Source organism: Phocoena phocoena, chromosome 9 (genome assembly GCF_963924675.1).
Source record: "Phocoena phocoena chromosome 9, mPhoPho1.1, whole genome shotgun sequence".
NCBI classification, from domain to species: Eukaryota; Metazoa; Chordata; class Mammalia; order Artiodactyla; family Phocoenidae; genus Phocoena; species Phocoena phocoena.
Genome location: NC_089227.1, coordinates 94486500 through 94506285, shown reverse-complemented (window position 1 = coordinate 94506285; position 19786 = coordinate 94486500). Strand labels below are relative to the sequence as shown.

The 19786-nt window shown below is 47.8% G+C and overlaps 2 protein-coding genes across 4 annotated transcripts; both read right to left on the bottom strand.

Moving 5' to 3' along the window:
- Nucleotides 1–403: 403 nt before the first annotated feature.
- Nucleotides 404–1771, bottom strand: TMEM139 (transmembrane protein 139). The gene is made up of 2 exons (XM_065884238.1): nt 1524–1771; nt 404–1305 (listed from the first exon to the last, which is right to left on the bottom strand). The coding sequence occupies exons 1-2, from the start codon at nt 1754–1756 to the stop codon at nt 912–914; spliced, it is 627 nt and encodes a 208-aa protein (XP_065740310.1). The 5' UTR covers nt 1757–1771; the 3' UTR covers nt 404–911.
- A 13253-nt stretch (nt 1772–15024) lies between these two features.
- GSTK1 (glutathione S-transferase kappa 1) lies at nt 15025–19518 on the bottom strand. Of its 3 annotated transcripts, XM_065883791.1 has the most exons (8): nt 19428–19518; nt 18823–18904; nt 18495–18623; nt 18083–18183; nt 17888–17923; nt 16032–16148; nt 15603–15696; nt 15025–15324 (listed from the first exon to the last, which is right to left on the bottom strand). In XM_065883791.1, exons 1-8 carry the CDS (start codon nt 19497–19499, stop codon nt 15275–15277), a joined length of 681 nt encoding a protein of 226 aa, XP_065739863.1. In that variant the 5' UTR covers nt 19500–19518; the 3' UTR covers nt 15025–15274. The 3 variants fall into 3 exon arrangements, with proteins under 3 accessions (XP_065739863.1, XP_065739864.1, XP_065739865.1); XM_065883792.1 differs by lacking the exon at nt 17888–17923 and having other exon boundaries at nt 15275–15324; nt 19428–19499; XM_065883793.1 differs by lacking the exon at nt 18495–18623 and having other exon boundaries at nt 15275–15324; nt 19428–19499.
- Between the last annotated feature and the right edge of the window lie 268 nt (nt 19519–19786).

Here is a 19786-nt window from a genome sequence, read left to right as displayed (position 1 = left end):
GAGGGATCCTTAGATGCTCCACCACCCCTCGCCAAGGACCTCGGGTTTTCTCTTTTCTGACCATCATATCCACCCATCCTCAGAATCAGATGTCCCTACCCCTGGGGCAGTTTACTCCACTGCTTCTAGATAGGATGGGACCCTGCACTGGGGACTGCTGTCTAGCCCCCCGGGGCAGGAATTTCCCATCTGGAGCAGGGGCCATCACAGTTTTGATCAGCTCTGCTCCTCTAGGAGGCTGGGCACACTCCTGGTCCCACTCAGCACTCCCTGTCTGCAGACACAGCTGGTCCCCCATTCTGTCTACACGAAGTCTTCTACCCCTCACCAGCCATTGACCAAGACAGAAATTGAGAGATGTGTGCATGATCTGGCTTCTGTTGCCTTGTATTGAAAACACAAGGGCTATGGGATCAGAAGAGCAGAATTCAAGACATTTGTGTGTCATTTACTAGCAGTGTGCCCCTGTGCAAATTATCAATTTTTTCTGACCCTTAGCATCCTCGTTTTTCAAATGAGGACAATAATACCTCATTTTTGTGATCTAATAGAGGCAAAGCACCTGGAAGAGAAGCAACAGAGCTGTCACTCAGATATTGTTTCTTTTCTTCCTTCACTAGATTCTCTGGAATCTCCTCATCTCACCCTCAGTCTAACTCTGGAAATACCAGGTATGGGGTAGGTCACTGAATATTGCCTGAAGACTCAAATTGTGCCGCCTACATCCCTGGGATGTGCCACTGTAAAACTGGGAAGGGCTCACCATAGCCTCACTCCCCTCTGGGTTAAAGTCATCATTTGTGACATCCAGGTGGAGACACAGTTCCTGACACATAACAGGCACTGGGAAGCATTGTTCGAATGAATGAGTGGGTCTGGTGCAGAAAGATGACATATCCTAGCAAAGTCCTTTAGGGGGGTGTCCAGTTGTTTCCATAGAAAACATCATCATCGAGGTGACCAAAGCTGACATCGTAGGCAGGGGGTGGAGTAAGAGGTTCCAATTTGGGGGGCGCCCACAAGCTCTGCAGATCAGGAACAGTGGACGCAACTCGTGGTCCCCGAAGCCGCAGGCTGACTGGAGGTCTTCCAGGGCTTCCTGAGATCACAGACCCCTCTGAGCCCACTCGCCTGTCCAGTCTGGCTCTCCTGGGCTCCTCTGGATGGCTAGGCTGTCTCACCTCAAGTTCTGGGGGGATTACAACACTGGTGTAGGAGGGTGGTTGATCCACCCCTGGGGGGTGGCACTGTGATTCCAACACTGTGGCCTCTTCGTAGGTAGGTACCTCAAAGGCTTCATTGTCCCTGAAGTGGGGGGGGGGAGAAATAAGGTCATTAGTGGCTTCCTGAAAGAAGCCTTTTTTCCCTTTTCTATCTTCTACCAGCAAAAGACCCCTCCACTAGCCCCTGACCCTGATACCAGTGACAAGGGGAAAGCAGAGGCTGTCCGCCTAAAGTCTAGAGGGACATAGGGAGAATGGGTCCACATGTAATCCTCCAATCCTGCCCACCCCTTAACTCACCGTGCATTGCTTGAGGCCCCTGGGCTCTCGGTCTGCACTGATCGAGACCCCCATTCCAAAACACAGGCCAGGAGGCAGGCCAACAAAAAGAAGCCACCCAAGGTGAGAAAGAAATAAGCAACAGGGGCGATGTCCGGCCGTATCCCCAGCAAAGCCAGCCCCAGGAGGAAGGAGGTGCAACACAGGAAGAGAAGCGGCTTCTCCAGAGTCCCCCACAATTGGCTTGGCACCATGGCCCCTCCCCAGGCTCCTGCAAAAAGACACACAGCTGTTGTGTCTAAACTAGCAATTGGCATCACCGCTAGGTTAGATTTCAAAGTAAGCATATTAGACACCTTTGTTTGGGTTTGTTTCTTCTACCTCAAATCAAATAAATGGCCCAAAGAAGTGATCTGCAGGGTCCCCTTCAGCTCTGGGATTCTCTCTAGGATCACACTGTTGTCCCAGGGTATCAGTATGTGTGGAATAGCCAGGAACCAGCCCGGAAGTTCTGACTCCCAGCCCTCATGTGAGTTTACTATGTCAGAGCCCTACGTTCCTTACTTTTAACTTCTTCTCTATGGTCTCCCTTCCGTCTCTGTATTTCTACCCAGTCCAGGATCCAGTCCTAGGCAGGCCCTGCCTGGGGCCTCAGGACTCACGGCATCTCTGGAATCCAGGTGATAGGCGGGCCCCACCCTTTATTATTGCTTGCAACGAACGTCCACCCCCCACCTGCCCAGTCTGAGTCCCTCAGTCTGACCTTGTAGGGCACCGCTTACCCTTTTTGACCCCGTCTTCCCATTTGCTCCCGTCAGCCCCACGCTCCAGTTGGAGGGAGAAAGTGCACATAGACACAACAAAGCCACAGGACACAACTACCTGAGAATCTTACAGACAGAGGTCTAAGGTGATAGAGGTCTAGGGCAATGGACAGAGGCCCAGGTGATTCTTGACCTCTCCGTGCCCCATGGCTGTCATGGTCCCCCGCCCTCTACCGGCCCTCACTCGGTAAACTCAGATTTCAAGTTTCCTGCCTGGAGTTATTAGCACAGGGGCTGGGAGGCTGGTGGGGAGAAGCCTTTTCATTCCCCTGCAACACAGCAGGAGCACCTAGGCAGCCACTACCCCCAGCCAGCCTGTCAGGAGTTCCTTGAGCTCTGCAGAGGAAGGAGTCACCGATTCTACTAAGGGGCCAGACCGCCTCCTTACATGCCAGCCCCAAAGCCACGACCCTCCTGCCCCTCTTACCAGCGTTAGGAGTTCCTCCCTCACCTGTCTCACCAGACTGCAAGGTAGGTAGGTTGTACGGGGGCGTGGGAGGAGGCGGGGTGGCGCCCACTGGTTCCACCCACTTTTCTGCCCCAATCCTGCGCGAGATTCCTCCTCCCCTTTTCTGCTGAAGGCTGAACTCCTATTACTGCCCCACCTTGATTTTTCTGCCTCTTATTTACTCCACCCATCCCCTACGGCGCCCTAAAGAGAGTACTCCCCAAACTCACCCCCAGTGATGTTTGTACTTCGGACCAGAGTGAAATTCACATTTCTTCTCCCTTCTTCTCAATGCGCTTGGTATCCCGAGCAGTTCGCATTATATTTAGGTAATACGTTTTGTGCCTGGGAGCAGAGGCCACGGTTTATTTGATCTCTGCGGATCACGCAGCGCTTGATCACTGTGAGCACTACCGTGGACATGGAATGATGTGTCCTACTTCTGCTGCCAAAGTACCATTTCTGTAAGTTCCTTGTTTTCTGCAGACCTGTAAGACGTGTTGTGTATGCTTCTTGGCCCAGTTAACGCTTGATTCTTCACAGGCCACCTCCGAGGTGACGCCTGCTGCAGAGACTGTCTCCACTGCGTCTGCACGGCGTTCCTTCCTCCCCTGCCCACACCTTTTCCTGCTATATAGTGACGTTCTGTTTACATACCTTCCTTCTGAAACTGAGCAGGACCCTGAGGAGCCCTCCTGGGTACAAAAGCCTTTCTGGGTCCCCTGTTTCTTGTTGGTAGGAAAAAGCCTTTAGCCTCCGAGACTTTCCCTGAGTTTCAAAGGGCAGATTTAAACAGTTTCTAATTACGGAGGGAAGGCAATGTAGACACAGTGGAGGAGCAGTCAGGAAACAATAGTTCTGCGATAAAGCCAAGTTCCGGTTCCTCCTCAAGGGATATAGTGACAATGTACCCTTGAGTTCTTCTAAGGGAGCTAAGGCCTCCTCCCAGGTGGAGGATGGTAACTTCAGGCTGTGCACAGAATTCCTGGAGCACCGCCCTGTTACCTTACCACCAACCAATCAGAGGAAGGTCGCACACCTCACAGCCCTCACCTCATATTTTGCCTTTGAAAACTCTTCCCCCAAACCATCGGGGAGTTCAGGTCTTTTGAGCAAATGCTGCTCTTTCTTCTTGCACAGCCCTGGCAATAACTTTTCTCTGCCCCAAACGCTGACGTTTGGGCTTCTTGGGCCTCACTGTGGAGCGGACAAGCGAACCTGTGTTGGGCAACACTTCTGTTGTGAGCTTCTCAAGGTGAGTGATTAGTGTCAACCATCCTGAATCTTTGAAGCTAACACAGTTCCTGACACGTGGTAGGTGCTCACTGAACACAGCTGAGTGCTCTCATTGGAAGGCTCCCGTTCCACCTGGGCTCACCACACACTGGAGATCTGGAACCCACTCTTTTCAGTTATGGATCTAGTCGTAAGTCTGGGTGAGGCGGGTGCTGGAGGCGTACTTTGTTCTTGAGACGGGGCTGGACTCTGTGCCTTCAGAATGTTACTAGTGGACAAACCGAAGGGGTAGCAGTCCTGGGGGCACAGCCAGGGCTACTGCAGCGGAGGATGTGTGGAGTTGGGGGGTGCGGAAGAGAGAGGAGGAGAACAGAAATGACATGGATGAGTGAGTGTGCCTGGGGTTGTGTGTGTAAGTAGTGGTGGGGTGTCAGTGTCGATTCTCTGCCCCAGACTGACAACGGAGAGGGAGGTGATCGACGTAACAGGAAGGCTATGATAGTCTAAATGAGCCGTGTCTCTCTAGGAAGTGGGAATGCAGGGTGGGAGTGTAACAGGGAAGAGAGCCAATTTTGACTCCGTGTGGGATCTGTTTCTTTGACTTTAGCCTTTCTCATTGCTTTTGTTATTATAGTCATACATAATGGCCTGCCTCTGGGAACCCTACCCACCTGTGAATGGCTGCAAGAGAGAAGAAATTAACACATCCCCTCCCCGAGGCTGGCCATTCCAAGCGATGTTTTGCGAGACTGATAGTCATTTTTACTTTACTTCCTCCCCGCCTCTCTCTCTCTATTCTACCTTTTTACTTTACTTCCCTCTCTGATTCTATAAAAGAAACTGGCATCCAGACCCCAATAAGATGTTTTTTGGGGGGACCCTAGTCCGCCATCTTCTCGGTCTACCGGCTTTCCGAATAAAGTCGTGTTCCTTGCCCCAACACCTTGCCTCCCGATTTGTTTGCCCATCGTGTGTCGAGCACAGGGAGCTTGGACTCAGTAAGAGGAGGAGAGCTGGTTGTTATGCAACCGGAGGGAAGGGGTCAGGGCACAACCTTTGAAAGCATGACATAGCCCGAGGACATGACATAGAGCGATTAGAACCTATGGGTCCCAGATGGCGGACAAAACTTCCACTAGACCTGAGCCTCACAATACACTCACTGTAACACATCAGCAAGTTAAATGACACCACCCAGAGGCGCCATGACAGTTCCGAGACCCACCGTAAGGATCAAAAAGTGGGCGGTGGCCCAATTCCTGGGAATCCCCGCCCCTTCCCAAAATAGCTGGAATACTCCTCCCACTCATTAGCCTAGGAAATTACCCACCCCTACAAAAACTGACAACCCCATACCCTGGTGCCTTTCTCACCTTCTGAGATGGTCCACAGTCTATGGAGTGTGTTTCTCTCTAAATAAATCCACTTCTTATCTATCTGTTTGTCTCTCACTGAATTCTTTCTGCGATGAGACATCAAGAACGGAGCTTCATTAAGTCCCGAAACCAGGTGTGTGATCTCAGTTGGAAGACTGGGTTCTGGCCGGGTTTGAGTTCCAGCTGCATGGGTTCGAGTCCCAGTCTGAGGGGCATGGTTTCAGTTACAGCCGGCCCTTTAAATCTGCGGGTTCCGCATTGACTCACATTCATCCCACCTCACACAGAAAATATTCATAAAAAAAAAATCTAGAAAGTTCCAACAAGCGAAACTTGAATTTGCTGAGTGCTGGCAACTGTTTATATAACATTTACATTGTATTTACAGCTATTACAAATCATTTACATTGTTGGGTATTATAAGTAACATACAGATGGTTTTTTTTTTGAAGATGTGGGGAGGTAGGAGTTAATTAATTAATTAATTATTGCTGTGTTGGGTCTTCGTTTCTGTGCGAGGGCTTTCTCTAGTTGTGGCAAGTGGGGACCACTCTTCATCGCGGTGCGCGGGCCTCTCACTATCGTGGCCTCTCTTGTTGCGGAGCACAGGCCCCAGACGCGCAGGCTCAGTGCTTGTGGCTCACGGGCCTAGTTGCTCCGCGGCATGTGGGATCCTCCCTAGACCAGGGCTCGAACCCGTGTCCCCTGCATTGGCAGGCAGACACTCAACCATTGCGCCACCAGGGAAGCCCCATAGAGATGGTTTTAAAGTGTACAGGAGGATGTGCTGAGTTGTATGCAAATACTACACCATTTTATATAAGGGATTTGAGCATCCCCAGATTTTGAGCATTTGTAGGATTTCACTCCAGTGTGTACTCTATGATATCCAATGAGATGCGAGCTTTGAATGAAGGCTTTTCCACATTCATCGCATTTGGGGGTCCTGGAACCAATCCCCTACCAATACTGAGGGATGACTATCTTGTTTCCACCAATTTTCTTACTATTCAGCTCATAAGGAGAAAGTATGGCTGGGATCAGAAGGACCTACAGTGAATATATTAATAGAAGGAAATTGGCCAAGAGTCACTGGTATGCAATGATAACTAAGAAGGCTTAGTTAAGGAGTGAGCTCTGGGGGGTCTGGGGAGTGTCGCCTGAGAGGTAAGAGGGCCAAAGGGTGAAGGCCTGAAAGTCTACAGTGTGAAAAGTCATGCAGCCTGGGTGAGGTGGGACCTTTGTAGCTTAAGGCTTTTGGTTGCTAGAAGGAGCCTGCGCTAGAGAGATTTGTTAAGTAAGAACTGGATCCAAGTCATAGAGGCTGGACTGCTGTCTGGTTGTGCCCTACAATATATTCTCTATTTCAATAATTTTAAATAGATTTTCTAAAAATTCCATTTTTTAAAAAATATAAAATGTTACAAAATATTTAAACGCTAAAGAAAAAATTGTCCACAATCTCATTACCCTAACGTGGCCACTTAAAATTTCTATACATTTCTTCCAGTCTGTTCACACACAAATCAGAATATACTCTAGTTGAGATCAGAGTATGTTCACCATTTTGTTATCTTTAAAAAAACTTAAAACATTGTAACAGAATTGCCTTTTGATATAGTTTTTATTGTAGTAATTTCTAACAGCCAATAAGATAATATTTTATTGAATGGATATACCATAATTTAACAGACCTTTATATTATGTTATTCAATAACATTGAGTTTATTTTATTCAATTTTTCTTTTTTTTTCCTCTTGGTCATCAAAAATAATGCTTTAAGAGACAAAAAAGTAGATTAGTGGTTGCTAAGGGCTGGAGAGAGGGAGGAATAGGAAGTAACTGTAAATGGATTTATTGCTTTGGGTTAATGAAAATGTTTTCTAATTAGGTAGCAGTGATGCTTGTACAACTCTGTGAATATACCAAAAAAACCCCACAACCCATTGAATTTTACACTTTAAAGGGGTGAATTGTACCTCTATAAAGCTGTTTAAAAAATATAATTCTGAAAAAAGAAAAAAAAAACCCACAACAAAAAATATAATTCTGGGCTTCGCTGGTGGCACAGTGGTTAAGAATCCACCTACCAATGCAGAGGACACGGGTTCGAGCCCTGGTCTGGGAAGATCCCACGTGCCGTGGAGCAACTAAGCCCATGAGCCACAACTACTGAAGCCTGTGTGCCACAACTACTGAGCCCATGCGCCTAGAGCTCGTGGTGCTCCACAATAAGAGAAGCCACCACAGTGAGAAGCCTGCACACCACAATGGAAGAGTAGCCCCCACTCACCACAACTAGAGAAAAGCCCGTGCGCAGCAACGAAGACCCAACGCAGCCAAAAAAAAAAAAAAAAAAAAAAAAAAAAAAAATATATATATATATATATATATATATATATATATATATAAAATTCTATCTTCTTGGGTGTAGTTTTTCCTTCTTTTGGGGTTATTTCCTCCAGCTGAATTCTAAAGAATGTCATTATTGAGATAAGCATGGTGAAAGTTTTTATTGCCCTGAATGCATGTGGCCAAACTCCTTCCCAAAGTTTTTACTTTCCTTTTTTCTTTATCAACTTAGTATCCTTAGCAGAATATGAATTCACCACTTAATTCAATTGTCTTTCCGCTTTCTACTTGCCAGCTTTCCACAAAGCATCTGGCTAGAGGTTGGAACTCTCCTCTTGGCTGGTCTACCATGCTGCCTCATTTTGGAGGATCATGGTGCAGGGAAGTGGGTGGTCAGGGGAAAAGGGAGAAGTGCAGGTAATCCACAGACTTCCTGGGAAGGGTCACGGGTGTCTACTGCTGTGTGCTTCTGTGTCTCCAGATTTCTGTGGTTTTGTGTTTCTGAATCTGGATCTGTTTTATACTTACAGCCAACATGTGTGGAGTGTTTTGTACGTACTGCTCATTGTGCTAAATGCTTTACACAAATTAGGTAACTTAAAATATAATGTAATAAGGGGTAGTTATTATATCATTTTGTAGGTGAGGTCAGAGATTTGAGAAAAATACATAGCTAATCGAGGGTGGGTCAAGATTTGAACCCCCAGTCCCAGTCCAGAGCACTGGCTCTTAACCACTACGTCATCCAACTCTTAACACTTTTTTTTTTGGCTGCCTAATTTAACACAACACCTATGACATTCTAAGATCATTACCCTGGTCTTCCCTGGAGGAGTGGTTAGATGCCATTTCCCCCATTGTTTGTCAGTTTAAGAAAAGACTGATTTTCAGATAGCAAAAGAGAATATCAGAAGATAAAATAAGGTTATTGGCCTATAAAGCAAGATTAGGAAATTAAGATTGTAGGCTCTATCAGGATGCTCATCTTTTATGAGCTAATTAAGACTGATTATTAAAAGTAACATTTTAACTGAATAGCTCTTAGAAGCCTCATGTGCACGTGACTTCTTCTAACACAGTGTCGGTGGTAGAAACAATTTGGTCCACATCCACAATCTCATTTGATCCTTAATAACAATCGTGGGGTAAATCTGATTATCATTTTCATGTTACAGAGGAGGAAACCAGCTCAGAGAAAGCCCATGATTTGTTTAGTTAGAATCAAACTCAGAATCTTGATCTTTTAACTCTGTTGAGGGTTTTTTCTTCTGTGTTAGTTGCCTTACAGCTCCTCCAAATGTGTAGGAAAGGTGGTTAAATGATATAACAGGAAGTAAATCAGAAACATTGATATTTTGGGGACGGAAATGCTTTCAAAGAATCCTCAAGTATGTAAGGTTAAATATTACCCTCACCAGCTAGTTGTAACATTGTACAAAGCTCACTGGGAATGAACTGAGTGAACAATGGTGTTCAGTGCTGTCAGGTATTCAGCATTATGCCACAAAAAGCAACCCTGAAATTTAAGAAACTGAGTGTGGTTTTTGCCAAGTAACAAAAAGCATTTTTTTTATTAGAAAATTCTACAGATAGTGGCAACAGTGTCCCACATAACTGTGTCCCCATACATGAGAAAATAGGGCTGTATTGTGGTTAATCACATATTTTTTGGAGATGGCCAAACCAGGTTTCAAATCTCAGCTCTACCACTTAACTGTGTGACCTTGGGTAAGTACTTAACCTTTCTGGGCTTCAGTTTCTAATTTGTAAATTGGTGAAAATAAGCCCAAGCTTATCACCCCTTTCCCACCCCGCTCCTGCAGCCCGGCTATGACCCAGGAGCTACAGCCAAAGTCTGAGTGTAATGGCCACACCAGGGACCTACCAACAGGGCCACCATCCTGTCACAGGGACTGGATTTCACTGTGGAGCACTTGTTTGTAACTTACATTGTACATCATCCTCTGCTAATCTCTAAAGTTATCTATGCAGGAAATGTAACACTTTTGATCTTGGTCTCCAGGATTTTCTGAGGTGAATAGAAAGATGACAGCCTGACACGCTGTATGAAAGAGTTAATGATTTAGTTTAGTTTAGTTTGGTTTTGCGGTACGGGGGGCCTCTCACTGTTGTGGCCTCTCCCGTTGTGGAGCACAGGCTCCAGACGCGCAGGCTCAGCGGCCATGGCTCACGGGCCCAGCCGCTCCGCGGCATGTGGGATCTTCCTGGACCGGCGCACGAACCCGTGTCGCCTGCATCGGCAGGCGGACTCTCAACCACTGTGCCGCCAGGGAAGCCCAAGAGTTAATGATTAAACACATTATCTGAGATAGCATCGATGTGTGAAAGTATCAATGTGTGGATATTAACAAAATTTTTTTTTTTTTTTTTGCTGTATACGGGCCTCTCACTGTTGTGGCCTCTCCCGTTGCGGAGCACAGGCTCTGGACGCACAGGCCCAGCGGCCATGGCTCACGGGCGCAGCTGCTCCGCGGCACACGGGATCCTCCCGGACCGGGGCACGAACCCGTGTCCCCTGCATCGGCAGGCGGACTCTCAACCACTGCGCCACCAGGGAAGCCCATATTAACAAATTTTTTTAAACATAAACCTTAAAGATATAGATTACTAAAGATAATTATTTTAGTTAAAAAAATAATCTATACTCATAGTATACATTTCATCAGTTAAAAAGGATTAGAGGGGCTTCTAATTTCATTATACTTTATTATATATCTATCCATCACTTTATCCATCAATATATCTTATTTTTTGATACATTTCAAAGTAGGCTGCAGACATCAGCACACTTCCACCTAGCTACTTCAGCATGCATAAAAGTAACAAGAATTAAATATTAGTTTACAGTTAACTTTTTTTTTTAAAGTAAAATTTGCATGCAGTGGATTGCACAGATTTTAACTGGACCATTCCATGAGTTTTGATAAAAATTTACATTGGTGTAACCCAAACTCCAATCAAGATAGGAAACATTACTATCACCCAGAAAGTTCCATCATTCCCCTTCCCACTCAACCCCACAGGCAAAAAGATGTTCAACATTATTAGGGAAATGTAAATTAAAGTCACAATGAGATACCACTACACACCAATCAGAAAAGGTAAAATAAGAAATTGTAATAACACCAAATGCTGGTGAGGATGTGGAAAAATTGGATCACTCATGAATTGCTGGTGTGAAGGGAAAATGGTATGGCTACTCCGGAAAAGTAGAGCAGTTTCTTTACAACACTAAACATTCGCTTACCACATGACTCAGCAATTGTACTCCTGGGCATTGACCCCAGAGAAATGAAAATTTATATGCACACACAAACCTGTACATGCATGTTCATAGCAGCTTTACCTGGGGTAGCCCCTGTGATATTGTGATTGATAAGATATATATATATTTATATACACATATTTGGATATTCAGATGACCAAAATATATTTCTCATATATATGTGGTTTTAGTCCACAGTTCCTGGCTCACAGCTTCCAAAAGACTTGTAATTTCCTAAGCGTTGACAGTGATAAGTGTGTCTTTTGTGAATGAAGTGACTTTTAGAAGCACCTAAAGATCAGGGGCCTGGTTGCCAGGAGAACCAACCAAGTGATTAGAGGGTTGGAATTTTCAGTTCCCCTCCCTGATTTCTGGGGAGGAGAGAGGAGCTTGAGGTTAAATCAATTGCCATTGGCCAGAGATTTAGTCAATCATGACTATGTAATGAAGTCTCCATAAAAACCCCATTTTCGGAGAGCTTCCACAATGGGAAACCAGGATGCTTCCATGTGCCACCATGCTGGTCCCCAAGTTCCATGAGGACAAAAGCTCCTTTGTTCAGGACCTCACCCTATGTATCTCTTCATCTCCATGAGGACAGAAGCTCCTTTGTTCAGAACCTCGCCCTATGTATCTCTTCATCTGGGTTTTGAATCATATCCTTTAATATACTTTTATAATAAATCAGTAATCTAGTGAGTAAATGAGTTTTATTGAGTTCTGTGAGCCGTTCTAGCAAATTAATTAAACCCGAGAAGGGGGTCATGGGAACCTCTGGTTTATAACCAGTCTGTCAGAAGCGCAGGTGACGACCTGGACTTGCACCTGGAAGTGGAGGGTGGTCTTACACGTGGAATGTAATGCTATCTCCGGGTAGATAGTGTCGGAATTGAGTTGAATTCTCGAAAACCCTGCTGGCATGCGAAAATTGCTTGCTGGTGTGGGGAAGCCTACACACACACAAACACACACACACACACACACACACGTTGGAATTTGAAAATTTTCAGCCCCAAAGTGGAAACAACTTAAATGTCCTTCAACAGGTTAAACAAACTGGCACATCCATACCAAGGAACAGGACTCAGCAACAAAAAGAAAAAAGCTACAAACTACAGAGACATATAGTACCTTGGGTGGACCTCAGGGGGTTATGCTGAGTGAAAACAAGCCAATCTGATTCCGTTCATACAGCCCTCGTAAAATGACAACTATGTGAACAGATCACGGTTGCCAAGGGTTAGGGAAGTGGGGAGGGAGGGAGGGAGGTGGCTATTGCTACAAAAAGGGCAGTATGAGGGATCCCTAAGCTGGAAGCATTCTGTGTCTAGACTGTGGTTGCGGTGACATGAGTCTACAGGTGATAAAATTATACGGAATTAAACACAGACACACAAATGTATGCATATCAAACTGATGAAATCTGAATGAGGTTGATGGATTGTATCAATGCCAATTTTCTGGTTGTGTTATTGTACCAGACACGCAAGATGTCACCATTGGGGAAACTGGATGAAGGGTATATGGAATCTCTGTATTATGCCTGACATTTGTGTTTAAAAAAAAAGGGCATTTCTCAAAGCATACACAAAAAAGTGAAGAGTGGGAAAGGGAGAACTCTTCACTTTTCATTTCACACCTTGCTCTGTTTTTTGTTTTTGTTTTACCACATGCATGCAATACTTTGTTGTCTTTAATTACCACTTGTGTTTTGGTTCTGTAAAAAAATATCACTTTTGGGACTTCCCTGGTGGTCCAGTGGTAAAGAATCCCCCTTCCAATTCAGGGGATGTGGGTTTGATCCCTGGTCAGGGAACTAAGACCCTACCTGCCGTGGGAAAACTAAGACCACGCGCCACAACTACTGAGCTCACGTGCCTCAGCGAGAGAGCCCACGTGCTGCAAACTACAGAGCCCACGGCGCCCTGGAGGCTGCACGCCATAGCTAGAGAGAAGCCTGCACACCACAATTAGAGAGAAGCCCGTGAAGCTGGCGCACTGCAACAAAGACACACGCAGCCAAAAAAAAAATATATATATATATATATAATTTTAAAGAATTTTACCTAAAAAAGTTGTGTTTTAGAAGCATAACATTATTTGGTAAGCTTGGAATTTGAATTACAACACAAGGAAGTGGTTCAGTATTGAATTCTGAGATTGACATAATTGCAAATTTTATATTACAACTGTTGATCAGAAGGAGAGGAGAGGAAGCAACTAAGTATGAAACGGTTTAAATTATAGAAAAGAGCGTTCCTTAATTGAAATAAAATATAGCTGCATTTGGAGGTTTTTCCTTTTCTCGCTGTGATGGTTAGTTTTATGTGTCAAGTTGACTGTGCTAACGGATGCCCAAAGAGCTGATAAAACATAATTTCTGGGTGTGCCTGCAAGGGTGTTTCCAGAAGAGATTAGCATTTGAATCCATAGAAGAGGTGGTTCTCACCAATGCGGGTTTTCATCATCCAATCCATTGAGGGCCCGAATAGCACAAAAAGGCAGAAGGGAGAATTTGCTCTGTTTGAATGGAGACAGCCATCTTCTTCCCTCGGACATTGGCTCTCCTGGTTCTCAGGCCTTTGAACTTGGACTGGAACTGACCCCAGCTTTCCTGGGCCTCCAGCTTGCAGATGGCAAATGATGGGAGTCCTCAGCTTCCGTAGTCATGTGAACCAATACCTCACAATAAATCTTTCTATGTATTTATAAACATCCTATTGATTCTTTTTGGGAGAACCCTAATATAATCATTTTTTATTCTATTTGGCATAAGTTCAGACATTAAAATCTAGATCACACGTGCTAAGAATTAGTCTAGAAATTGTCTCATTCCTTCAGTGAAGATTAAATTCTTCTATTGGATTAGAAAAATAGGATGCTAGGACTTCCCTGGTGGCGCAGTGGTTAAGAATCCGCCTGCCAATGCAGGGAACACGGGTTTGAGCCCTGGTCCGGGAAGATCCCACACGCCACAGAGCAGCTGAGCCCGTGTGCCACAACTGCTGAGCCTGTGCTCTAAAGCCCATGAGCCACAACTACTGAGCCCACATGCCACAACTACTGAAGCCCACACACCTAGAGCCCGTGCTCAACAAGAGAAGCACGCACACCGCAACGAAGAGCAGCCCCTGTACGCCGCAACTAGAGAAAGCCCGCGTGCAGCAGTGAAGACCCAACGCAGCCAATAAATAAATGAATGAATGAATAAATAACTGTAAAAAAAAAAAAAAAAAGAGTACTACTCTTAAAAAAAAGAAAAAGAAAAATAGGATGCTAGAGCCTTTAAAGAAAGAGTGGCCAGGACTGGGAAATCTGCCTCTACAATAAGAGATTATACCACATTAGTCTGGGATGACAAAGAAGTCCAGACCCCATCGAAACGCAAGGCATTCTGATCATACAGTGGGCACAGAAAGAGCAGGGACTTTGGATTAATAACTGGGGGAGTGGGAAAGCTATTGGTTTCTGTGGGAGGGAACAGGGGTCATAATAGGCCGGGAGAAAGGCCTGAGTTTTCCTTGGGATCTGCTTTGTGGGTGAGGGGGAGGAACCATAAGGGGACGAGCAACGTCTTCAGGCCATGGCAGCTCCAGCCAGTCTCCTTGCCTGGCCTTGTCCTGGTTAGAGTAGCTGGACTCCGTTTACATATCTGGATGCAAGCTCAGTCAGGCTCTGGCTCCCTCCAGCCTTCATACCCCAGGGGCTTCTGGCCCCAGCCCTGTCTCAGGCACCACGGCTGGTCAGAAGACAGTGCCCAACTGGTTAGGGGCAAAATCCATCCGGCTTAGTTTTCTGTCTCTGACAGACTCAGGAAGCTTCTGTAGAAGAGAAAGAGGGACTGTTTCCTGCTCCCTCCACATAAGCTGCCCCAAGGTGGGCAGGGGGCTGGGAGCACACAGTGAGCTGCTCTTCTCAAACACCTAGAATGGCCAGGTGTGATCGCAGGAACAAGAACACAAACACCAGGGAAGACACAGACCCAGAAATATGATGCCTGATGGCATTAGGTTTATTTTGTGGGAAGCAGAGTTTGGGGCTCTCGAAAGGCACTCGTGAGGCACAGAAGTAATGGCAGCCGTGAGACTAATGGTAGATGGTGTACTGCAGAGCCCCTCGCCGGCATCCCCCAGGGCCGGAGAGGAACCTCTATGAGACAGGAAACCAGAGTCCCAGGGCCCCACGGTGGCGGAGGGGTAAGGAGATAGTCTGCTTTTTTATACCAGTAATTCTGCTGCTTCTGGGCTTCCCTAAAGTCTGGCAGTCGCAGCTGGAGGCACAGGGCCCATCCACTTCTCTCCTGGATGGAGAAAATCATGCCAGAGGCTGGCCGCACAAGCCCCTGGGGGTTCTCTAGGACGAGCTCCGCCTGGCTTCAAGGTACAGAGGCTTCCTTCTCTCCTGTGGGAGAAGGTGGCCCCCTCCCCATTCTACCTCAGGCACACCTGTGTCTGTATGAGGCTCCATTACTGGAAGGGCCTAGGACATTCTTTTTTTTGCTCTGAATCCATCCTTCTGGGCAACTGATATCACGTAGGGGTGGGGTCAAGGGCAGCTCAGCATGAACCTGTAACTTACCCAGAAGGTGTGCCAGCAACTCCATCCGGTCAGAGCCAAACAGCATGTAGGTTTCATCATCCAGGTGGGCCACAGTGACAGGCAGCCCAAAGGCCTGGAGAAAGCAGTCGGCGTGCAGGAAGGAGGGTGATGGAGCAGGTGGTTATTGGGCTGCCGTTGAAGGCTGCACGTCAATACTGGTCTGAGGTCACAGACACAAAGCAGCCAGAGGCGTCCGATAAGAGGCTCCGGGTCTCTAGGGAGAGTTTTGTGTCTCCTCTCTCATCATCTAGCTCCCTCCCTTCCTTTCCTGGGGTCCAGGGAAAGGAAGGAAGAGGGTGAGGGTGGCCTGGGAGAGCCAGGAGGGCTCATGGTTGGTGAGTAGCTTTTGGACAGGAGCACGGGGACCCTGTCTCAGCACTGAGCCTGGGGACACACAGAGTTGCTCACCCCGTATTTGCAGGCTGCATCAGTGGTCTCCTTGAGCTGGTTCTTCACCTGTGGTGTTGAGACCCTTTCCAGAAGTTCCCGGGCTCGTCCCGTGGACATGCCAGCCTTCTCTGCAGCCTGAAGGGATGGGGTAGGGAACACAACTGTGTCTGCATTAGTGGGGGAGGGGAATCTCAGGAAAAAACTGGTTTTTTAAATTTTGTGTCCCCACGTTATCCTGCCAATGCCTTTACCCAGCCATGAGTGGAGGTCTATCCTTGCCAACAGGGGCTGTTTTTCCCTTGAAAATCATGAGATGGGTGGAAAGAGTGGGTGGCAGAGGCATAGTTGCAGAAATTTAATGCCAGAGGGCATCTTAGAGACCAGCTTCCCAACCACTTTGTCAACAGATGAGCCTCAAGTCCAGAAACGGTACATATCTTGGTCAGTGTCGAAGAACTTGTTAGTAGCAGAGCCAATGCTAGAATCTGAGTCCCCTGACAGTAAGTCTGGGGCTCGTGCCTTCCTACTTCTTAGAACTCCTGAATCAAGGGCCGGGCTCTAATTCCTATAGAATTTCCTGCGGACTCTGGACAAGGCACACGGCTACAGCTATGAGTGTCTGGCTTCGAGAGAACGTTGAAGGCTTCAGTTTGGAGTTTGCTGGGATCGGTGGCTCTTCGCTTTAGCTGCACATATGAGCATCTCCTGGGGGAGCTTTTGAAAATCCCAGTTTGCATGTCAACCCTGAGTACAAGGACATCGGAATTTCTGGGCGGTGGTGCGCAGGTGATTTTAATATACAGCCAGGGTTGACAACCACTGGGACCTGACCTCCACGACCTGGACTGGGAAATGCAAAGTCATCCATGACGTTGCTTTGACCACATGAGGGAATTGTGTTCTGACCAAGGGTTCAATAATAGGGCAGTGAATGGAATGCTATGTGGAAACTAACAAAGAGTTTTAAATGGCATGGAAAAGGACTGTTAAATATTAAGTGAAAAAGCAAGCCTATGTATAGACTTTGCGAGAATAAAAACATGAAGGATATATTGGCATGCTTTGTATGTTTAACTTTTTTGTGACTTGTCGTTTTATCTATTACATTTGAATATGCCTCAACTACCTTTTGTAAACTTAAGGGAAAAAAAATATGGTGTTAAATTTTCTGATTCAATCCTGCAGAAACACTTACTTTTTATAGCCCTATCTATGGCTGGCACACATTTTAACGTTTTGAGCTATTTCCATTTTTCTCACTCAGGCTTCTGTGTAATTTTGGCTTGAGTCAGTTATCTCTTTTTGTCTTTTTTTTTTTTGCGGTACGTGGGCCTCTCACTGTTGTGGCCTCTTCCGCTGCGGAGCACAGGCTCTGGATGCGCAGGCTCAGCGGCCATGGCTCACGGGCCCAGCCGCTCCGCGGCATGTGGGATCCTCCCGGACCGGGGCACGAACCCGTGTCCCCTGCATCGGCAGGCGGACTCTCAACCACTGCGCCACCAGGGAAGCCCTCTTTTTGTCTTTTTAAAGCCTGCTTTTAAAGTCTCCTGGATGTGATGGTGAGGTCTGTGCTGGAGTCTTTGGGGCCAAGACTTGCCAGTACTTCAGATCTGCAGGTGCCAACATTTAACACCTCTCCCACTGGATTCTTGCACCAAATACGTGCTACCCATGTAGAATGTTGCACTTCCTCGTTCAACCATGGGATAGTCTTTCGCGAGTCCTCTTACTTCCAACCCCTTAGTAATTTCGCCTATCAAAGATCCTTTCTCCCCTAACTATGACCTCTTCTACCCAATAACAAAACGATGTCCTCTTTGCCCCCGGATGTCAACCGTCCTCAGACTCCCCACAGGAGGAGTGGGGACACTCACGGCCAGGATGCTCTGGGGCTCCGTGATGTCTTCGTCCTGGAAAAAAGAGGACACTCAGTACAAGGTGTGGGGGCGTGATGGAGGACACTAGGTCAGTGAACGATGGGGAAGGCAGGACCTGGACTGAGCCTAGGGCAGGGTCATCGAATCATCCAGGGTCTCCCTGCAAGTGGGTTCCCAGAGCCCCACCCTCACCCGTGACCAGACGCGCATCCACAGTTCCCTGGACACTTTCTCCAGCAACTCTGGGTGCTCCAGTTTCACGATGGTGAGGAAGCGCATGGCTGTCAAACTTCCTGTGGGACAGAGGCACTCAGAGGTAGGGCTCCTCTAGCTTGTTTCCCCATGGAAGACCAGCTCTTTCCTGCTTCTGACACCCCCCAGTGCTCCAACGCCCTCAGGCTCCCACCCACGTTTCTGATAACCCGTTTGTCCTGCTCTCCCTCCCCTGACATCCTCAAACCTTCTGCTCCCTTAACTCTGATCCTGAGTTTTCCCAAGGCTTGTTTCACTTCATGGAATCACCCGAACCCCTCCTTTCTGGCCCTGAAATCTCCAAATCCACTCCTCTCTACTTGAGGCCCCATCTACATCCCATTCTCTTCACCTTTTTCAAAGATCACAAAGAAGAAATCCTTGGGTAAGTGGATGGGAACCTGGAGATACTGTCCCAGGAGCCTAACGTCATTTTTCACGTATAGGGCTTTGCGGGGAAGCAAAGCTGGTGGCTGGTTTCCTGCAAGAAGAAAGTTGGGCTCACTGGTGAGGGACGACCTAAGGGTCCCAGGATTGGGGGACCCCTACCGGGGCTTCAGGTAGAGGGCATGTTACTAGCTGCTGCCGCCAATATGAAGACCCAGTGGAGGGCCACTCCCCTGGGCCTTTGCAATCAGTCTTCCCTCAAATCCCTGCCGAAAACGCTGCTGCCTTCATACCGCTGTCTTTCATGATCCCTGCAATTAAGGTCGGGCGCAGCTGCAGGCTGACGTTCCAGATGTTCTTATACCGGCACAGGACCTGCAGCGCGGGGGCGAAGATAGAGAGTGAAAATGGCTGAGGGAGGGGAAGGGTGCTTCACGGCAGTCATCAGCCAGAAGCTATAGGCGCAGACAAGGGGTTATGAGGACGTCCTAAATTGTTTGGTTTGAAAGGGCAAAACCCTCTCCACTGCTAGAAATCGACTCCAGGACCTTTGCTCCTGTGGACAGTTTTTAATCTGTTCTTCACTCCACACACACCCCCACCAAACGGAAATCGGAGGGCTACGAAGAGGGCTTATATCCTGATTCTCTGAAGTTGATCATCTTCTTAACCACTGGGGGAAGCCCCTGCCTTAGGCTATAAGGGTTCGACCCGGAGCCAGCGATCGTATCCGGTTTACCAACAAAGTGACCTTCAGCCTGGCTCTCTATCCGCTTGTCCTAAACCGCGTCGGGCAGCGCCAGGACTTTCACGAGATTGCGGTCCCTACGCCCTTCGCTCGCCCTTCCCTCTGCCCTCGTCCTCCAAGCCCCGGCCGAAGCGGCTCCCCCGGCGTCACCTCGAAGGCCAGCCAGGAATAGGGGGACAGCACATCGTAGAAGAGTTCGAGAGTCCGCGGCAGCGGTCCCATGGTGCGGCTGGTCTCAAGCGAAGCCACCGCGGCCCCGGAAGCGCGCCGGCTGGTACTTCCTTCCTCCGGCGCCCGGCGGCCCCGCCCCGGCGCCCGGCCTCCCCGGAGGACCGCCCCGCCCCGCCCCGCCCCGGCCGCGCAGCCTCGCAGGGGAAACCCGCCCCCGGGACAGAGTCAGGTGGTTGGTCGGAGTGTGGGGGGCTACCCGAGGGCGGCCGTGGAGGGCGAGGGTGAGGGGCGTCCCCTGGGGAGCGCGCCGCTGTGGTGACCCGCTCACCTCGTGGTCA